At 41.4% G+C, this 21489-nt stretch overlaps 1 protein-coding gene across 1 annotated transcript in view; it reads right to left on the minus strand.

Annotated features, from left to right (window-relative positions):
* Positions 1-229: 229 nt before the first annotated feature.
* Positions 230-21489, minus strand: part of cfap206 (cilia and flagella associated protein 206) — a 51274-nt gene continuing 30014 nt past the window's right edge. Inside the window, 4 exon segments of the mRNA XM_073055357.1 lie at positions 230-4447; positions 7734-7865; positions 16613-16806; positions 21041-21181. Coding sequence (XP_072911458.1) covers positions 4214-4447; positions 7734-7865; positions 16613-16806; positions 21041-21181 — 701 coding nt within the window. The 3' untranslated portion in view covers positions 230-4213.

A 21489-nucleotide genomic window follows, 5' to 3' on the forward strand; every position in this document is an offset into this window, starting at 1 on the left:
ATAATGAATAACAGAGGTTCCAACACTGATCCCACTACTCACAGGCCTCCAGTCTGAGAACTGACCTTCAATTGTCCCCCTCTGCATCCTTTCAACAAACTAATTCTGAATCCACTTCACTATATCCCCGAACCCCATGTGATTTAACCTTTGAGATCAGCCTGCCGTGCGAGACTTTGTCAAAGACTTTACTCTTCTCTTTCAATATTTTTATTAATGTATACAAGAATATATAACAAATAGAGTATATATATTAAAAAAATGACTAACAGAATACAGATGATAGAAAAATTGAACTGTATAGGAGTGAGTAACATACGTGTATATAGTACTCCGGTAATGATTACTAATACTGCAAATTTATAAAGAGTATACATTAGGAATTTTATATATATAAAAAAATCTAGCCCCTACCAAGAAAGCCAATGGGTAAGAACAAGGAAAAAAATATTTTTTTAAAAAGTGTCACTAAGTTGTTAACAAAGAATAACATAATTAATAACATCTACGTAGAAAAAAAACCTTTCACAAGTTAGAGTAGTAGTTCATAAAAGGACCCCATGTCGTATAAAAGTACTGTACTGAATTAGAAACAGAACACTGAATCTTCTCCAAACTAAGATGAGTCATAATGTCTTCTAACCACTGCATATGAGTAGGAGAGACTGCTTCTTTCTATTTGAGCAAAATCCGTTTTCTCACCATAAGTGAGATAAAAGCTAGAACATACAAGTCTGAGGGAGTTTAAAGTTATATCTTGAGTTCCGAGAATACCAAAGAGAGTAGTAAGAGGATTAGGTTCAAAGTTAGTGTTAAAAAATTGAGAAAAAGTAGAAAATACATCTTTCCAAAATTTTTCTAAGCTGGGACATATCAGAATAAAAATGGGATAATTTCTCTATAGACAAATAGGCCCTATGTACCACTTTAAATTGTACCAAAGAATGGCAAGCGCAAAAAGATGACTTATTCACTAATTTCAAAATGGCATTCCAATCTTCATCAGAGATTTGCATATTCAAATCATGCTCCCAAGCTTGCCTAATATTATGTAAAGAAAGCTGCTTAATCATAAGCAGTTTATTATATATATTAGGGATTGAGCCATCAAAAAAAGGTTTCAAATTTAAAATATCAGCTAAGAGATTCTTATCTGAACTTGAAGGAAAGGTAGCCAACTGAGAACACAGAAAATCTCTAATTTGAAGGTAACCATAAAGACTTTACTAAAGTCCTTGTAGACAACATCCACTGCTCTCCTTTTATCTGTCCCCTTAGTTATCTCCTCAAATAACTTTGAAAGATATGTCAGACGTAACATATTATGCACAAAACTATGCTGACTGTTCCTGATCAGGCCTTGACTATCCAAGTGATGGGTAGAACTTGTCCTTCAGAATTGCCTCCATAAATTTGTAGGAAACATGCAATTGGACTGGAAAGAGTGCAGAGAAAAATGAGGATGTTGCTAGGACTATAGGGCCCAAGTTTTAGGGAAAGGTGTCTTTATTGCTCAGAATGAGGAGCGATCACATAAATCATGAGAAGCATAGATAAGGTGAATAGTAACCATCTTTTCCAAGTGGCAGAGTTAAAAGTAGAGGGTATAGATTTATGGTAAGGGGTAAGTTTTAAAAGGAACCTGAGTAGCAACATTTTTCCACACAGTATTGTGAGTATATGGAATAAACTGCCAGAGAGAATGGTTGAGGCAGTTAAATAGCATCATTTAAGAAGCAGCTGGATAGATAGCTGGAGTAGAGTCATCTGGAAGGATATGCAGGAAATTGGGACTAGTTATGTGGACAATGTGGTTGGCTTGGACAGGTTAGGCTGAAGGGGCTGTATCTATGATATATCATTCTATGACTCTGACAATAACTGAGGTTGGAGAGATGTTTGTTCTGCAGAGGGGAACTACTTATCTAATCAGTTTGCTGCACTCCTGTGGGATGTTTGTGAGAAATGTGTATACTACTGCATTTGGAAAAAATAAAGAAAAGAGTTGGAGCAATGGTACGGACTTACTCGTCTCGTGTCTGCCAGGAAGTAGCTCTGGGGTGGACTCACTGGTTAGAATCAAAGTTTGCATGTCAAAACATAGTGAGGAACACAAAAACAGGAGCAGGTATAGCCCACCAAGCCCCTAATCATTAAATATGATCATGCTGATCTAACCCAGACCTCAACTCCACCTCTGTAGAAGTTCCCCATACTCCACAATTCAACCATATTTTAAAAAGTGTACCCATACCACCATTTTAAATATTTATAGTTATATAGCTTCCATAACTCTCTAGGTGGAAAATTTCAGAGATTCACTACTCTCCTCTGCATGAAAAAATTGCTACAAATCTTTGTCTTAAATTACCAACACCTTGAAACGATGTTCCCTTGTTTAAGACTCTCCAACTACTGAAAGCACCTTGATATCTTATCTTGATATGCCATTTTAGGATCTTGCATTTCAATGTGATAACATATCTTTGAATGTCTAAGAATTCAAACCCAACCTGTATAACCTCTCATGATAGAAGAATTCTCTCGTCTCACTGATGATTATCTTTTAGACTACTTCCAATGCTACTGGGTCCTTACTTGAAAGTAGTTTGTAGAGTAACTTCAAAGGGCAGACACAGTTGAAAAAAATTCTCCATGATCCTTCTCAGTTGACAGGGTTAAAGATTTTTGTGCAGTTGATAAATGCAAGTTTAGTAGAGGATGTTATTCCTTGCATTTATCTTGCAGTTAACATTCAAAGATCATGCCTGTTATACTTCTGGATAGATGGAATTCACAATACAATTCAGGGCACCTGGAAGCAGGTGGGTGACTTAGCTGTGATTTAGTCCCTAGGTGGTAGACAGTAGGGAGACCTCCTACAGTTACCCAGAACTGAATTTATCTCCTTCCTTGAAGACAGACAAACTTTATTGATCCCGAGGGAAATTGGGTTTCGTTACAGTTGCACTAACCAAGAATAGAATAGAAATATAGCAAAATAAAACCAGAAATAATTAAATAATAATAAGTAAATTATGCCAAGTGGAAATAAGTCCAGGAACAGCCTATTGGCTCAGAGTGTCTGACACTCCGAGGGAGGAGTTGTAAAGTTTGATGACCACAGGCAGGAATGACTTCCTATGATGCTCAGTGTTGCATCTTGGTGGAATGAGTCTCTGGCTGAATGTACTCCTGTACCTAACCAGTACATGATGGAGTAGATGGGAGACATTGTCCAAGATGGCATGCAACTTGGACAGCATCCTCTTTTCAGACACCACCGTCAGAGAGATGGCCACAGTTATGTGTTCTGAGTTTCCCTTCATGTCCTCTGCTTCCCAGATGTGGGAAAAGAGATTGTAAATTTGTCCCTGAAGTTCCTCCCTAACAAGTTCTACATTTTCAACAGCATTTCAATTATGGCTGCAGGATTTTTGCATCCACTTGGAAGGTCATTCTTTAACATCACTTACAAAGCAATGGTCTAACTTTAGCAAGCAATACAAACTTGGAAATATGGCAAACTGTAACTACAAGAACAGCTCAGAGGTTAGAATTCATTTGGTAAGTATCTCACCACCCAACAGACCACTGTCTACAAGACTCAGGTCAGGATTGTGATGGAATACTTTGCAATTACCTGGATGCACGCAGATTCAAGAACATTTAAGAATCTCAACACCATATAGAACATAGCTGTCTGCTTGGTAGATGTCAAATCACAATAATAAACCAGGCCACTTCTATTCTATATTGACACCATCATCTTGCTACCCTCCCCTAAACTCCTCACTTCTCTTTACCAGTGAAGTATTTGATTGCCAAGCACATCTTTCACTTTAATTAAGCTCAAGACCAATTTAACATTGTGTTTGCACTGACAAGAAGCTGCTCGTTAATCTAGAGTCCGATACATCTAAAATTCCTGAAGTGGTTTAAGAATATGCTTGAATTTAATAGTCCAAATCCATGAAAATTATCTTTTTAATTAACAAATTTAATCAACTTCATTCAAAGCTTGTGCCAGAGATTGTTCTGATAACAAATTCTACTGCAATAGCAGAAATAGAATAGGAATTCTGAAGTGTACCTATCTACATATTTTTTTTAAATTGTGCCTTTAAAGTAACAATCTGACAGTCAAAAGCCATATAAAGTTTAGTGAGAAAGCATTATTAATAATTTTTTTAAGGAATGGGGAAGCTCAGTTTTATGTTTCATCGACAGCTCTTGTTAAGTTGAATTTGATCATGCGCGTAGGTTCTGTAACATTTCCTCCACGAAGGCCAGCATAGAAGACATGAGGCTTGGGCACATTGCTGGAATTATCTCTTTTTGTTTGTAGTGCCTTATCCTTTGGAAGGTAGACTTGGGAGGTGTTATCTCTTCTCATATGGCTGAGAGTTGTCTGGATGTGGCGAGTGACTTTCTGCCGCAGGTTTGCCTTGGGACGATTGAAATAGAAAATGCCATTACTCTGTAGCTTTATGCATTCAATGTTAATCACAACTGTGTTGATAGTTTTATGGAAACAAAAATTATATGATAAGTGTACATTCTGGGGGTAAGGGATGGTATTCAAGAAGATAAACATCTTCGATAAGCAACAACTGCAGGATGTGGAAACAAAAATACTCAACTGACCAGGCAGCATCTAGAGTTGTAGAGTGATAGAGATGCCCATTGGCCCACTATCTCCACAACAACCATCAACCACCCACTTACACCTATCATTCTCCTCTCACTTTCATTAACCCCTCCAACCCATGGAGAAAGAAACAAAGTACTGCAGGTTGGCAGTCTTTCTTTAGCACTTAGAAAGGTTAGAGAATGATGATGTTTTAAGATGTAGAGTAGAAGGAGAGATGGAGAGAACAAAGGGAATAAGTCTTGCTCAAGAAAAGCTGAACAGTACAAACAGTGTTGGTTGGTGCCTATTGAGATAGTTTGTTAATGCCATTTAGTATTTGTAGAAGGGATAAAATAGGAGAGATCAAAGAAGAAATGCTGCAACTTTGAGATAGATGATACTATAATTGCCCTTAATATTAAATTGGTAGGTATACACAGATCAGACAGCATCTGTGGAGAGACAAAACTGAGTTAATGATATAAGTTGTTGGTGTTTCAGCAGATTAGCATAGAAACATAGAAAATCTACAGCACAATACAGGCACTTTGGCCCACAATGCTGTGCCGAACATGTACTTATTTTAGAAATTATCTAGGGTTACCCATAGCCCTCTATTTTTCTAAGCTCCATGTACTGTACCTATCCAGGAGTCTCTTAAAAGACCCTATCAAATCCGCCTCCACCACCATCGCCGGCACGCACTCAACACTGTGTAAAAAAACTTGCCCCTGACATCTCCTCTGTACCTGCTTCCAAGCACCTTAAAACTGTGCCCTCTCATGTTAGCCATTTCAGCCCTGGGAACAAGCCTCTGACTAGATTAGGCCAGTTCTGATACAAGATAGAAAGTTTAGTTATCTGCAGTTGTTGAATTCAGTGTTAATTCTTGAGGGTCTAAAGACAAGGTACTGTTCCTCAAGCTTAAGTCAGGCTCCTTATGACTAGTGAATGAGGCCAATGACAGAGGGTCAGAGTGGCAGGAGTATGATGGAGAATTAATGTGACAGAGTCACCCTTTCGGACAAAGTGGTGGTGTTCCACAAAGCCATCACTCAACCTGTTTTTGATTTCTCCAGTGTAGAAGAGTTGAAGCAATGAATGCTTCAACTACAAGCAGTGCTTGGATTGCTGAATGGCAAAATGCCAGAAGGTAAAAGGTCGTCTTTTTTATCTGCTATAGTTGCGCGGAAGGGTGCCGTGAAAAGGAGAGTGAGTCTTCGTGAAGACACAAGTGCTGACCAAGAATTCACCACCTCCTCTGTTTTCAGCTTTCTGAAGGGATTGCTTATTCCTCAGCTCTCTGGTTCGCTCCTTTCCGGTACAGTTCCTATGACCTAACCTGCAAGAATAAGCTCAGTAAACCTTTTCAAAGGCTCTGTGGGGAAGGATCATAGTGTAGGGTCTTGCCACCACTGAACACAGCATGAACACTTTCAAACACTGGTCTATTTCTGACACCTCCCTCCCCTTTCTCAATCTCTTGGTCTCTATTTCTGGAAACGGCTTATCCACTGATGTCTATTACAAACCCACTGACTCTCACAGCTACCTGGATTATACCTCCTCCCAACCTGTTTCTTGTAGAAGTGCCATCCCCTTCTCCCAGTTCCTCCGTTTCTGCCGCATCTGCTCTCAGGAAGGGGCCTTTCTTTCCAGAACTAAGGAAGGAACTAAGGAGTCCTCCTTCAAAGAAAGGGGCTTCCCTTGCTCGACCATCAATGCTACCCTCAACCACATCTCTTCCACTCTGTGCATGTCTGCCCTCACCCTATTCTCTCAGCACCCCACCAGGGAAGAGTTCCTCTTATCCTCACCTATCACCCCACCTCCAGTACATAATTCTTCATCATTTCTGCCAGCTCCAATGGGATCCCACCATCAAACAAATCTTACCCTCCCTCCACTTCCTGCTTTTCGCATGCATCACTCCCTAGCGACTCCCTTGTCCATTTGTCCCTCCCCAGTGATCTCCCTCCTGGCACTTAACCTTGCAAGCGGAACAAATGCTACACCTGCCCCCTACACCTCCTCTCTCACTACCATTCAGGATCCCAAACAGTCCTTCCAGGTGACATAACATTTCATCTGTGAGTCCGTTGGGGTCAACTACTGTATCCAGTGCTCCTGGGGTGGCCTCCTATATATCAGTGAGACCCGACGCAGATTGGGAGACTGCTCCATTTGCCAGAAAAAGCAGGATCTCCCAGTGGCCACCCATTTTACTTGCACTTCCCATTTCCATTCTGCTACTGTGATGAGGCCATGTTCAGGTTGGAGGAGCAACACCTTATCTGGGTAGCCTCCAACCTGATGGCATGAACATCGATTTCACGAACTTCCAGTAATACCCCCCACTTCTCCTTCCCCATTCCCTTTTCTCTCTCTCACCTTATCTCCTTACCTGCCCATTACCTCCCTCTGATACTCCTTCCCCTTCCCTTTCTTCCATGGTCTTCTGTCCTCTCCTATCAGATTCCCCCTTCTCCAGCCTTGTTTCTTTTTCACCAATCAACTTCCAGCTCTTTACTTCATCACTTCTTATCTCCCAGTTTCACCTCTGACCTTGTGGTTCTTCCTCCCCTCCCCCACTTTCTCACTCTAACTCCTCATCTTCTTTTCCAGTCCTGATGAAGGGTCTCGGCCTGAAACGGTGACTGTACTCTTTTTCATAGATGCTGCCTGGCCTGCTGAGTTCCTCCAGCATTTTGTGTGTGTTACTTTCAAACACTTCATGCGTGCATTCTTTGAGGAAACGTGATGTAACATAGAGAGTGTATTGATTTCTTGTTACAGTGAATGCAGTAAAAAGGTTTAACCTAATTAGAATTAGTGTATATACAAATGTATTATGAGTATTAAAAAAAGTTTTAAGAAAGGGTATACCCCAGGCCAACCTAAAACAAGTACTCTGACTTAATACCATTTTATCTGGAAATGCATTCTATGTATAACAAAATGATATCAACACCTCCTGTGTATGCCAGACGTATCTTTTGTAAATACGATATAGGCAACCCCAGCTTATAGTAACTTTGTTTATGGGTATCCATTTCAAACACTTAACATACTGTCAGTAATTGAAAGTAAGCAATGTTACCAATTTAATCGCTTTTCTTCTTAACTCCCACTCATTCCATTCGTAAGATCTAACGATGTTTGGCTCCAGGATGTGAGTGTCAGTTTGTGTGCAGCTGTCACATTTTGCGATGGGCCTCAAGCATTTCTTTGGCTGGAATTTGAAAGAAAACATGGGTAGAAATGAAAAGTGCTCAAATGAAAAACTAAGAAAGTGACACTCTGTGTTTGAGTTGTGAGAGAAAGTTTAACTTGTTTCAGTCTTCAAACTAAAACTACGGCTCCTGAAATGCCATTTTAAACAAACTCTGTCAAATAAATTACAGTGAAATTTTCCTCTTTTCTCCTCTACTGAACAAATATTCTGCCAGCTCTTCAGTATATAGCTTCAATGGTTAACAGTAATGATATTTTGTGAAGTGTTGAGCACAGGTTCTGTCACCACCAAATCTGATTCTGTAAATGCATGAACATCTTCTGCCAACATCATCAGATGGTAATACAGAGTAAGAATCTGAGATATCATTTCGTATGCTTTGAGGCTGTTGATTGCTGCTATTGGCAAACTTTTTTAACATGCCCCTTACAGTCCTACATTGCTTTACTTCCAAAATATATATATCTCTAGATAAAGAATAATAACAATGAATTTCCTTCAGCGTCATGATCTCTGAAATTTCCTGGAGCTGCTGGTGCTTTAAAGCTTTCAAGTTTAATGAGTACAGTTTTATGAAAATAATTGTTTGTTCTCATTTACTTTCTCTTTATGATCTCCCATTTACAGAAGAAGCTCTATTCAAAAAGCAGGAGTTTAGGAAAAGAGAAAAAATAGGTCATTCAATCCATCAAATTTATTCCATTATGTTTGTAACTAATTCATATCTTCATTCAATCCAACTGCCTCACCCGCACACCTTTACTGTACATAGTGTTGCCTAGCAAAAAAAAAGTATCTATGGATTTTTTTTTGCAGAAGACTGTCCCATACATCTACACCCTTTAATAGACAATAGACAGTAGGTGCAGGAGTAGGCCATTCGGCCCTTCTAGCCAGCACCACCATTCACTGTGACCATGGCTGATCATACACAATCAGTACCCCATTCCTGCCCTCTCCCCATATCCCTTGACTCCGCTATCTATAAGAGCTCTATCTAACTCTCTCTTGAATGCATCCAGAGACTTGGCCTCCACTGCCTTCTGGGGCAGAGCATTCCACATATCCACCACTCTCTGGGTGAAAAAGTTTTTCCGCATCCCTGTTATAAATGGCCTACCCCTTATTCTTAAACTGTAGCCTCTAGTTCTGGACACCCATCAGCAGGAATGTGCTTCCTGCCTCCAGTGTGTCCAATCCCTTAATAATCTTATATCTTTCAATCAGATCCCCTCTCATTCTTCTAAATTCCAGTGTATACAAGACCAGTCGCTCCAATCTTTCAACATATGACAGTCCCACCATTCCGGGAATTAACCTTGTGAACCTACGCTGCACTCCCTCAATAGCAAGAATGTCCTTCCTCAAATTTGGAGACCAAAACTGCACACAATACTCCAGGTGGGGTCTCACCAGGGCCCTGTACAGCTGCAGAAGGCCCTCTTTACTCCTATACTCAATTCCTCTTGTTACAAAAGCCAGCATGCCATTAGCTTTCTTCACTGCCTGCTGTACCTGCATGCTTGCTTTCATTGACTGATGTACAAGAACACCTAGATCTCGTTGTACTTCCCCTTTTCCTAACTTGACTCCATTTAGATAGTAATCTGCCTTCCTGTTCTTGCCACCAAAGTGGATAACCTCACATTTATCCACATTAAACTGCATCTGCCATACATTTGCCCACTCACCAAACCTGTCCAAGTCACCCTGCATTCTCATAACATCCTCCTGACATTTCACACTGCCACCCAGCTTTGTGTCATCAGCAAATTTGATAATGTTACTTTTAATCTCTTCATCTAAATCATTAATGTATATTGTAAACAGTTGCGGTCCCAGCACTGAACCTTAAATAAGGAAGTATTTCCTAACTTTTCTTTTAAATGCAAATACTGATTTGCAAATATAGACAATACGTGCAGAAGTAGACCATTCGGCCCTTCGAGCCTGCACCACCATTTTGAGATCATGGCTGATCATCTACTATCAATACCCGGTTCCTGCCTTGTCCCCATATCCCTTGATTCCCCTATCCAGAAGATACCTATCTAGCTCCTTCTTGAAAGCATCCAGAGAATTGGCCTCCACTGCCTTCCGAGGCAGTGCATTCCAGACCCCCACAACTCTCTGGGAGAAGAAGTTTTTCCTTAACTCTGTCCTAAATGACCTACCCCTTATTCTCAAACCATGCCCTCTGGTACTGGACTCTCCCAGCATCTGGAACATATTTCCTGCCTCTATCTTGTCCAATCCCTTAATAATCTTATATGTTGCAATCAGATCCCCTCTCAATCTCCTTAATTCCAGCGTGTACAAATCCAGTCTCTCTAACCTCTCTGCGTAAGACAGTCCAGACATCCCAGGAATTAACCTCGTGAATCTACGCTGCACTTCCTCTACAGCCAAGCTGCCCTTCCTTAACCCTGGAGACCAAAACTGTACACAATACTCCAGGTGTGGTCTCACCAGGGCTCTGTACAAATGCAAGAGGATTTCCTTGCTCTTGTACTCAATTCCCTTTGTAATAAAGGCCAACATTCCATTAGCCTTCTTCACTGCCTGTTGCACTTGCTCATTCACCTATGTCTGTCAATATGTCTCTCTTTCCCAACATGGTAAATCGTCAAAACGGCAACAAAGATCTTTGAAGGAAATCAATATAACTTATATCTATAGGTGACAGTTCTTGAATCAAAAGTGCTTTGGTAGATATCATTAAAGGTTTGAGCACTTCCTTCATTTACTGAAACCCTAAATTGGTTCAATGGGTACTTTCAGATGTAAGTGTCATTAATTTATCTAATCACAAACAAGAGAAAATCTGCAGACACTGGAAATCCTCTTTTCCTAGATACTGCCTGGCCTGCTGTGTTCCTCCAGCATTTTGGGTGTGTTGCATTAATTTGTCTAATACATTTCTGTGCTTACAGTAGTTAACTTTAGCAAGATCCTAATCTCAATTCAGTATTAACTTCCCAAAAATACATCTGGCTTATTAGGTGAGACAGAAGTTGGTTAACTTGTCCTGTCTGCCTTGATGGCTTGAGATTATGTGTGGTCTGGAATCAAAGTCAATGCTAAGGGCATACAGAACATAACGTACATCTCCCCTCTGTACGTCAGTTGCCACCACCATTGGTAGCACAGGGATCCTACCAAATTAATCTGGACCATTGGCATATGACTAGCTTAATGAATGGACTGCATTAGCTTGTCCAATCTACAGGCAGTTTCCTAAATGCCATCTTTTGTTTTGAGGAGGACCAGGCAGGGTGGATGGGTTTAGTTATGTGCAACTCTGTAGAAGCATTTGCTACCTATTTTTACTATTTCTTCTCTCAAGTGCTTTCACGGATTTGGTTCTAACTATCTCAAATGCATTTCGGTCTGTCCTGATGAAGGGTCTCAGTTCAAAACGTTGACTAAAGCATATAGTTCAGGTGCCTTGCCGTTCGGTGTCGGCGATCATGTCTCTCCATCCATCACGGTCCCTGACCCTCCAAATTGTAGTTGTTGCCTCCCCTGTTTCTAAGCGTGATGTTAATCCATCTATCACTTTCATTCTCTGCTGCCTCTGCTTCTTTTTCCTTCCAGCTTTCCAGTTGTAACTAAATGTTCTAATGTCGCTCTTTGCATCATGTGTCCAAAGAATTTTGATTGTTGTTTTCTGATTTTTTTAATGTAACGTATGTTTTGTTTTTGTTCTCTGTAGAACTTCTCCGTTGGTTATCCTGTCTGTATATGATATGCATAGCATTCTTCTGAGAACCACATCTCTGCTGCATTGATTCTTTTTTCCATTGCATTTGTGATGGTCCATGACTCGCAGCCATACATCAATATAGGAAGAATGTAGCAGCTGAGAGTTCTCAGACGGATGTCAATTGCTATTTTCTTGTTCGTTAAGATGTTTCTCATTTCTGTAAATGCTGTTCTTGCCATTGCTATTCTTGCTTTTATGTCTGTTTCGCATTTATCATCAGATGTTACCCATGATCCAAGGTACTTGAAGTTGTGAACTTGTTTCAGGATTTCATTTCCCAATACGATCCTACAGTTTGGGATATCAGGTTTCTTTGATATTATCATTACTTCAGTTTTCTTTTTGTTTAAAGTTAGGCCAAGTCTTTCACTCTCTGTGTTGATGGTAGATGCTAGTTTCTGTAAATTTACTAGTTTCTAAAGCATATAGAGACATAGAAAACCTACAGCACAATACAGGCCATTTGGCCCACAGTGCTGTGCCAAACATGTACTTTAGAAATTACCTAGGGTTACCCATAGCCCTCTATTTTTCTAAGCTCCATATACCTATCTAGGAGTTTCTTAAAAGACCCTACTGTATCCACCTCCACCACCATCGCCGGCAGCCCATTCCACACACTCACCACTCTCTGCATAAAAAACTTACCCCTGACATCTCCTCTGTACCTACTTCCAAGCACCTTACAACTGTGCCCTCTCGTATTAGCCATTTCAGCCCTAGGAAAAAGCCTCTGACTATCCATACAATCAGTGCCTCTCATCATCTTGTACACTTCTATCAGGTCACCTCTCATCCTCCGTTGCTCCAAGAAGAAAAGGCCAAGTTCACTCAAACCATTCTCATAGGGCATGCTCCCCAATCCAGGCAACATCCTTGTAAATCTCCTCTGCACCCTTTCTATAGTTTCCACATCCTTCCTGTAGTGAGGTGACCAGAACTGAGCACAGTACTCCAAGTGGGGTCTGACCAGGATCCTATATAGCTGTAACATTACCTCCCGGCTCTTAAACTCAATCCCATGATTGATGAAGGCCAATGCACCGTATGCCTTCTTAACCACAGAGTCAACCTGCGCAGCAGCTTTGAGTATCCTGTGGACTCGACCCTAAGATCCTTCTGATCTTTCACACTGCCAAGAGTCTTACCATTAATACTATATTCTGCCAACATATTTGACCTACTGAACTGAACCACCTCACACTTATCTGGGTTGAACTCCTTCTGCCACTTCTCAGCCCAGTTTTGGATCCTATTGATGTCCCACTGTAACCTTTGACAGCCCTCCACAACCTCCACAACACCCCCAACCTTTGTGTTAACAGCAAATTTACTAACCCATCCCTCCACTTCTTCATGCAGGCCATTTATAAAAATCATGAAGAGGAGGGGTCCCAGAACAGATCCCTGAGGCACTCCACTGGTGACCGACCTCCATGCAAAATATGACCCATCTATAACCACTCTTTGCCTTCTGTGGGCAAGCTAGTTCTGGATCCACAAAGCAATGTCCCCTTGGATCCCATGCCTACTTACTTTCTTAATAAGCCTTGCATGGGGTACCTTATCAAATGCCTTGCTTGAAATCTATATACACTACATTCATGGTTTTACCTTAATCAATGTGTTTAGTCACATCCTCAAAAAATTAAATCAGGCTCGTAAGGTATAACCTGCCTTTGGACAAAGCCATGCTGACTATAGCTAATCATATTATGCCTTTCCAAATGCTCATGAATCCTGCCTCTCAGGATCTTCTCCATTAACTTACCAGCCACTGAAGTAAGACTCACTGGTCTATAATCTCCACTCCCTTTCCTGAATAAGGCAACAACATCTGCAACCCTCCAATCCTCTGGAACCTCTCCTGTCCCCATTGATGATGCAAAGATCATTGCCAGAGGATCAGCAATCTCCTCCTTCACCCCCCACAGTAGCCTGGGGTATATCTCATCCGGTCCCAGCGACTTACCCAACTCGATGCTTTCTGAAAGCTCCAGTACATCCTCTTTCTTAATGTCTATAAGCTCAAGCTTTTCAGTACCCTGTATGTCATCCCTGCAATCGCCAAGATCCTTTTCTGTAGTGAATAATGAAGCAAGTATTCATTAAGTATCTCCGCTATTTCCTCCGGTTCCATACACACTTTTCCACTGTCACACTTGATTGGTCCTATTCTCTTGCATCTTATCCTCTGGCTCTTCACATGCTTGTAGAACGCCTTGGGGTTTTCCTTAATCCTGTCTGCCAAGGCCTTCTCATGGCCCTTTCTGATTCTCCTAATTTCATTCTTAAGCTTCTTCCTGCTAGCCTTATAATTTTCTAGATCTCTATCATTAACTATTTTTTTGAACCTTTAGTAAGCTTTTCTTCTTGACTAGATTTTCAATAGCCTTTGTACACCACAGTTCCTGTACTGTACCATCCTTTCCCTGTCTCACTGGAATGTACCTATGCAAAACATCACACAAATATCCCCTGATCACTTGCTACATTTCTGCCGTACATTTCACTGAGAACATCTGTTCCTAATTTATGCTTCCAAGTTCCTGCCTGATAGATTCATATTTCCCCTTACTCCAATTAAATGCTTTCCTAACTTGTCTGTTCCTATCCCTCTCCAATGCTATGGTAAAGGAGATAGAATTGTGACCACTATCTCCAAAATGCTCACCCACTGAGAGACCTGACACCTGACCAGGTTCATTTCCCAATACCAGATCAAGTACAGCCTCTCCTCTTGTAGGCTTATTTACATATTGTGCCAGGAAACCTTCCTGAACACACCTAACAAACTCCACCCTATCTAAACCCTTCACTCTAGGAAGATGCCAATCAATATTGTGGAAATTAAAATCTCCCACCACAACGACCCTGTTATTATTACACCTTTCTAGAATCTGTCTCCCTATCTGCTCTTCAATGTCTGTTACTATTGCGTGGTCTATAAAAAAACAACCAGTAGAGTCACTGACCCCTTGCTGCTCCTAACTTCCGCCCACAGAGACTCAGTAGACAATCCCTCCATGACTTCCTCCTTTTCTGCAGCCTTGACACTATCTCTGCTCAGCAGTGCCATGCCCCCACCTCTTTTGCTTCCCTCCCTGTCCTTTCTGAAGCCTTGCACTCTAAGTATCCATCCTGTTTACTCTTCTCCACAGATGCTGCCTGGTCTGCCAAGTTCCTCCAGCATTTTGTGTGTGTTGCTTAGATTTCCAGCATCTACAGATTTTCTTGTCTCTTTTACTTTTCGTGTTTGTGCATGTGATCGTCAATTGCCAGGAATCTGTTTCTAAAATATTAGATAATTGATCTAAAATTAGAAGTTGTATGAACCTGGCAAGTTAGAGATCAAAAATGTCTTAACAGAACTTATCTGAGAACTTAAAATTGGAATAGTATGAACATTTGCACGTAAGCCAACTCTGAAGTCTACATTTTGTTTGAATCTCACCATTTTTGTCAGAATGCTCAATGTCTTATGGTTTCATTTCTGACAAAGCTAATATCTTTCTTTTACTACAATAGGGTAATGTAGTGGTGGAAGTGTATATAATTCACAATCAGCGACAACTGACATTGAGTTGGGGTTTCACTTTAAGAGGCCATACCACCAAATGGCCAGAGATTGTCCCCCTAGCATCAATAATGGCACAGACATGGCTTGCGCATTCATCAACACCTGGGTTGCTCAGTTTGGCACCCCATCTGATATTTCCTCTGATTCATTTCCTTTCATTTCAGACCTCTGGGCTGTGATGGCCCAGAACCTCGGTGTTAGGCTACATCACATCACGGCGTATCACTTGCAGTCCAATGGCCTATGCGAGTGGTTTCATTGCTACTTAAAGGCTGCTCTGAGGGCTTTCCTGAGTGATGAGTGTTGGCACGATCGTCTCCCATGGGTCCTGCTTCAAAACAGGACGTGCAGCCGAGCGTGGCAGTTGGTGTAAGGTCAGTCAGCATGAGTGCCAGGTGATTTCATTCCCGACACCACAACCTCCAAAAACTCAACTCCTTTTCACCTATTCCTACCTGCCATATGGCATACAGCACTCTTGGATTTCTGTTGGCCTACATTCCGGCCCGTTAGTTTTCTTCCGCCATGACCCACAACAGCATCCCCTTAGGCCCCCTTACGATGGTTTGTTTCACGTTTTGGAACAGGGAGAAAAGATTTTATCATAGAGAAGAGGGGTAAACCTGAGCGTATTTCAGTAGATTGCCATAAACCGACCCACCAAGACTTTGAGGATTCCTCTAGCATTCACCTGCTGACACGACATGATCACGAGCATGTCAACACTCCTCTGGATGAGCCAGAGGCACCTGCTGTTCCTCCACCCTTGGAACACAGGACCTGAGCCCGACGACTCATCCGAGCTCCTGACAGGCTCACAGTGCTGGTTTTAGTGAATTCTGGGGTGGGGGGGGGGGGGGGGGGAGGCCTATGTTGGGTAACATAATTGGAGGAAATGTACATATTCACAACCGTCAACATTGAGTTGGGGTTTCACTTTAAGAGTCTGATCTAAGTAATGATGTAATTATGGAAAGCGTGCTCTGAGTTCCGTTTGTTTGGTGTTTAATAAATGAGTTGCTATGGCCTTTCTGAAACATAAAACAACTGTGTCATTTGATTTGAGAAAGCCTATATTACATTGAAATGTGGAAATTAGAATGGAGATGTTGAAACAACACACAAATAAGTGCTGGAGAAACTCAGCAGGTTAGGTAGCATCTACGGAAAAGAGTGCAGTCGATGTTTCGGGCTGAGAATCTTTGCATAGATGCTGCCTGGCCTGCTGAGTTCCTTCATCATTTTGGGTGTGGTGCTTGGATTTCCAGCATTTGCAGGGTTTCTCTTGTTTGTGATTAAAAAACATTCAAATGCTCAGTCCTGCAGCAAATGCAAATAATATCGTTTCCTTCCACTTTCTTTGTGCTTACAGAGAAGTGATATTTCTGGGTGTTTTACCTGCCCATAGGTAGCAACTGAGGAAAACTGCTGGTGGAGCTCCAGCAGCTGAATGAGCTCTGGGGACTGTTTGGCTTCCTCTGCTGCCTTAGTGATGTAATAGTCAGGCTTCTGAGCAAAAGCAACAGCAGCCTCCTTTGAGGAGAAGGTGTAATATTTTTCTTGATATTTAAGAATTCCAATATTAGGGTTGCCTGAACACAAAAGAACAAAATAACAGATTAATTAATGTCATTTCCACAACTAAATTGTCATGTTTCTGCTGTGACGTAATTCTAACAGTTTTATGTCTGGTCAGTTTTTTCAACTTACTCTGATGTGGCTGGCGAGGCTAGAACTTATTATCTACCTGTACCTATTGCCTGAAACTACTGAGATGTTGGACCATTTAAGAATTAACTGTACTGTATGTCTGGAGTCAGAGGATATCCAGAGGGTGAGAATAGCAGAATTCCTTCCCTGAGTGACACAGTAAATTGGATGGGTTTGTATGCACTCTGAGCTGGATAAAAATGGTGTCGTTTACAGAAAGCAGAAGACCACAAAGAGTGAAAATAAGTCTTGGAAATTTTCAGATTTAACTTCCATCTGAAAAACTCCACAGTGTAATTCAAATCATTGATGTAGATGATAAACAGCAACGGACCCAGCAATATCCCCTGCGCACTCCACTAGTCACAGGCCTCCAGTCAGAGAGGCAACCATCCACTACCCAGTCTCTGGCTTCTCCCACAAAGACAGTGTCTAATCCAATTTACTACCTCATCTTGAATGCCAAGCAACACAACCTTCTTGACCAACCATTCATGTGGGACCTTGTCAAGTGCCTTACTAAAGTCTATGTAGACAACATCCACTACCTTGTCTTCATCAAATTTCTTGGTAACTTCCTTGAAAAGCTCTATAAGATTGGTTGGACATGATGTACCCCTCACTAAGCCATGCTGACTACCCTTAATCAGTCCGTCTATCCAAATGCTTATATAACCAGTCTGTCAGAACACCTTCTAATAATGTTCCTACTACTGATTTCAGGCTCACCAGCCCATCATTTCCTAGTTTATTTTTAGCGCCTTTCTTGAACAATGAACAACATTGGCTATCCTCCAATCCTCTGGTATCTCACTTGTTGCTAAGGATTATATAAATATCTCTGCTAGGGTCATATCAATTTCTGCACTTGCCTCCTACAGGGTCTGAGGGAACACTTTGCCAGGCTCTGGGGATTTATCAACCCTAACTTGCCTCAGGGCAGCAAACTCCTCCTTCTCTGTAATCTGTATAGGGTCCATGAAGTCCATGCTTCTTTGCCTCTCTATGTCTGTCTCCTGAGTAAATACCGATGTAAAAGTTATTTAAGTTCTCTGCCATCTCTTAGGGCTCCACATAGATTACCATTCTGATTTTCCAGAGGAGCAATTCTGCCCTTTGCAATCCTTTTGCTGTTAACATATGTGTAGAATCCCTTAAGATTCTCCTTAACTTAGTCTGCTATGGTAAGCTCATGCCTTCTTTTAACCCTCTTAATTCTTTCTTAAGTGTTTTCTTGCATTTCTTATACTCCAGAAACATCCTATTTGTTCCTACCTGCCTATATTTGCTATGCATCTTCTTTTTTATTCTTCAAAAAGGAGAGAGGCAGAAGAAAGGAAACTTAGGGCAGTTAATCTGACCTCCGTGGCCCAGAAGGTTCTTAGAAGAAATAACAAGCAGGATAGGCAAAGGAGAATCAGCTGATGTTGTGTATTTAGATTTTCAAAAGGCCTTTGGCAAGGTGCCACACATGAGGCTATGAACCCATGGTATTACAGGAAGGATTGTAGCATTGAAGCAGCTGTGGCTGATTGGCAGGAGGCAAAGAGTAGGAATAAAGCGAGCCTTTTCTTGTTGGCTGCTGGTGACTAGTGGTGTTCCACAGGGATCTTTATTGGGCCCAATTCTTTTTATGTTACATGTCAATGATTTGGATCATGGAATTGATGACTTTGTTGCAAAGATAGGTGGAGGGGCAGGTAGTTTTGAGGAAGTAGTGAAGCTACAGAAGGACTTGGGTAGATTAAGAGAAAGAGCAAAGAAGTAGGAGATGGAATACAGTGTCAGGAAGTGTCTGGTCACACACTTTGGTAGAAGAAATAGAAGGGTTGACTTTTTTCTAAATGGAGATAAAATACAGAAAACCGAGGTGCATGGGGACTTGGGAGACCTTGTGCACGATTCCCTAAAGGTTAATTTGCAGATTGAATCCTTGGTGGGGAAGGCAAATGCAACGTTAGCATTCATATCAAGTTAATTAGAATATAAAAAGCAAGAATGTAATGTTGAGCGTTTATAAAGCACTGGTGAGGCCTCACTTGGAGTATTGTGAGCACAATCTTAGAAAGGAGGTGCTGAAACTGGAGAGATTTCAAAGGAGTGGCACAAAAATGATTCCAGGATTGAATGCTTGTCACATGAAGAGCGTTTGATGGCTCTGGGCCTGTATTCACTGAAATTCAGAAGAATGAGGGCTGACTTCATTGAAACCTATCGAATGGTTTTCATAGAATGGATGTGGAAAAGATGCTTCCTATGGTGAGAGAGTCTAAGACCAGAGGACACAGTCTCAGAATAGAGGGTTATCCTTTTAGAACAGAGATGAGCAGTTATTTCTTTAGTTAGGGAATATCTGTGGAATTTGTTGCCACAGGCTGCTACGGAGGCCAATTTCTATGAGCTTAGAGTGTGGATCAGTACTCAGAGCTATGATGTTGTGGCTATTACAGAGTCTTGGATGGCTCAGGGGCAGGAATAGGACTAATCAAGTGTGACAGTGGAAAAGTGTGTATGGAACCAGAGGAGATGGCAGAGGTACTTAATGAATACTTTGCTTCAGTATTCACTATGGAAAAACATCTTGGTGATTGTAGGGATGATTTACAGCGAATTGAAAAGCTTGAGCACATACACATTAAGGAAGAGGATATGCTGGAGCTTTTGGAAAGCATCAAGTTGGATAAGTCTCCGGGACCAGACGAAATGTACCCCAGGCTACTGTGGGAGGTGAGGAAGGAGGTTGCTGAGCCTCTGGCAATGAACTTTGCATCATCAATGGGGATGGGAGAGGTTCTGGAGACCTATCCAACTTGATGAATAAATGTGAGGTGGTTCATCTTGGTAGGTCAAATATGATGGCAGAATAGAGTATTAATGGTAAGACTCTTGGCAGTGTGGAGGATCACTACAGGAAGGATGTAGAAACTATAGAAAGGGTGCAGGGGAGTTTTACAAAGATGTTGCCTGGATTGGGGAGCATGCCTTATGAAAATAAGTTGCGTGAACTTGGCCTTTGCTCCTTGGAGCAATGGAGGATGAGAGGTGACCTGATAGAGGTGTATAAGATGATGAGAGGCACTGATTGTATGGATAGTCCGAGGCTTTTTCCCAGGGCTGAAACGACTAACGCGAGAGGGCACAGTTTTAAGGTGCTTTGAAGTAGGTACAGAGGAGATGTCAGGGGTAAGTTTTTTATGCAGAGGGTGGTGTGTGCATGAAATGGGCTGCCGGCAACCATGGTGGAGGCAGCAAGGATGCCTGGATAGGTACATGGAGCTTAGAAAAATAGAGGGCCATGGGTAACCCTAAGTAATTTCTAAAGTAAGTACATGTTTGGCACAGCATTGTGGGCCGAAGGGCCTGTATTTGGCTGTAGATTTTCTATGTTTCTATATATAAGGCAGAGGTTGATAGATTCTTGATTGTTCAGGTCATGAAGGGATACAGCGAGAAGGCAGGAGATTGGGGCTGAGAGGAAAATTGGATCAGCCATGATGAAATGGCGAGCAGATTTGATGGGCCAAATGGCCTAATTCTGCTCTTATATCATATGGTCTTATGAGTTTCTAGATAATCAACTTTTTCACCTTCATAATGGTATATTGCTGTTCCCTTCCCCGAGCTTCCCAGCTTTCATGATCTTCCTCCAGAATTGGAGAGAGCCAAGAAATTTTAAGGAAGTAGCTTAATTAATACACTCGCACATGTCAAAGGTTATGGGTTATACAGATTTCAGAATCAGAATTACATTCTGGTTTATTATCATGGTTTTGCATAACGCATTCTTCTTGGTACTAGATAAGGAAATGCAGGGCAAAATTGAATCGCACAGTATTGAAGGCAAAATACTGATGTAGTTAAGAGATCGATTCAGCAGCTTAAAAAAACATAGATGCAGGAGTAGACTGTTCACGGCCTTGCATCTGCTCCACCATTCAATAATACTTCTTTTCCTCTCAATTTCAGTTTCTTATTCTTATCAGAAGGCGTCTAGGACTGTTTTGATTACTAAGAAAGATTACTTAAACCAGGCTCACATTCCCTGCAAAACAAAATGAAGGTGGTTTGATTTAAGTAAATAGATTCTACTGAAAAAAGAGCTTCCTGTGTGTGTACCTCTGAGAAGGAGTCCATGTCTTGCACTAAGTGTGTATGCACAGAATCCTCGATACTGGGTGCTCAGTTGGTGATAAAGGTGTGCACCTTCTGGAAAGATCCACTCACAATTCTTGAGCTCTGCTGGAATTACTTTTTGTTCTGTAAAGCAAAACAATTGGCATTGGTCAGAGCAACAGATACAAAATGCTGGAGGAATTTAGCAGGTCAGGCAGTATCTATGATTATGAATAAACAGTCAACATTTCAGGTTGAGACCCTTCTTCAGGACTGGAAAGGAAGGGGGAAGTTGCCAGAATAAAAAAAAATAGGGCAAAGGGAAGGAGGAAAGCAAGGAGGTGATAGGTGAAGCCATGAGATTAGGAAAGGTAAAGGGCTGGAGAAGAAGGAATTTCATGGTGAACGATGGGAGAAAGGGATTAAGAAGGGGTACAGGGGTGAAGATGCCA

This window comes from Hemitrygon akajei, chromosome 9 (assembly GCF_048418815.1).
Source record: "Hemitrygon akajei chromosome 9, sHemAka1.3, whole genome shotgun sequence".
In the NCBI taxonomy this organism is placed as follows: domain Eukaryota; kingdom Metazoa; phylum Chordata; class Chondrichthyes; order Myliobatiformes; family Dasyatidae; genus Hemitrygon; species Hemitrygon akajei.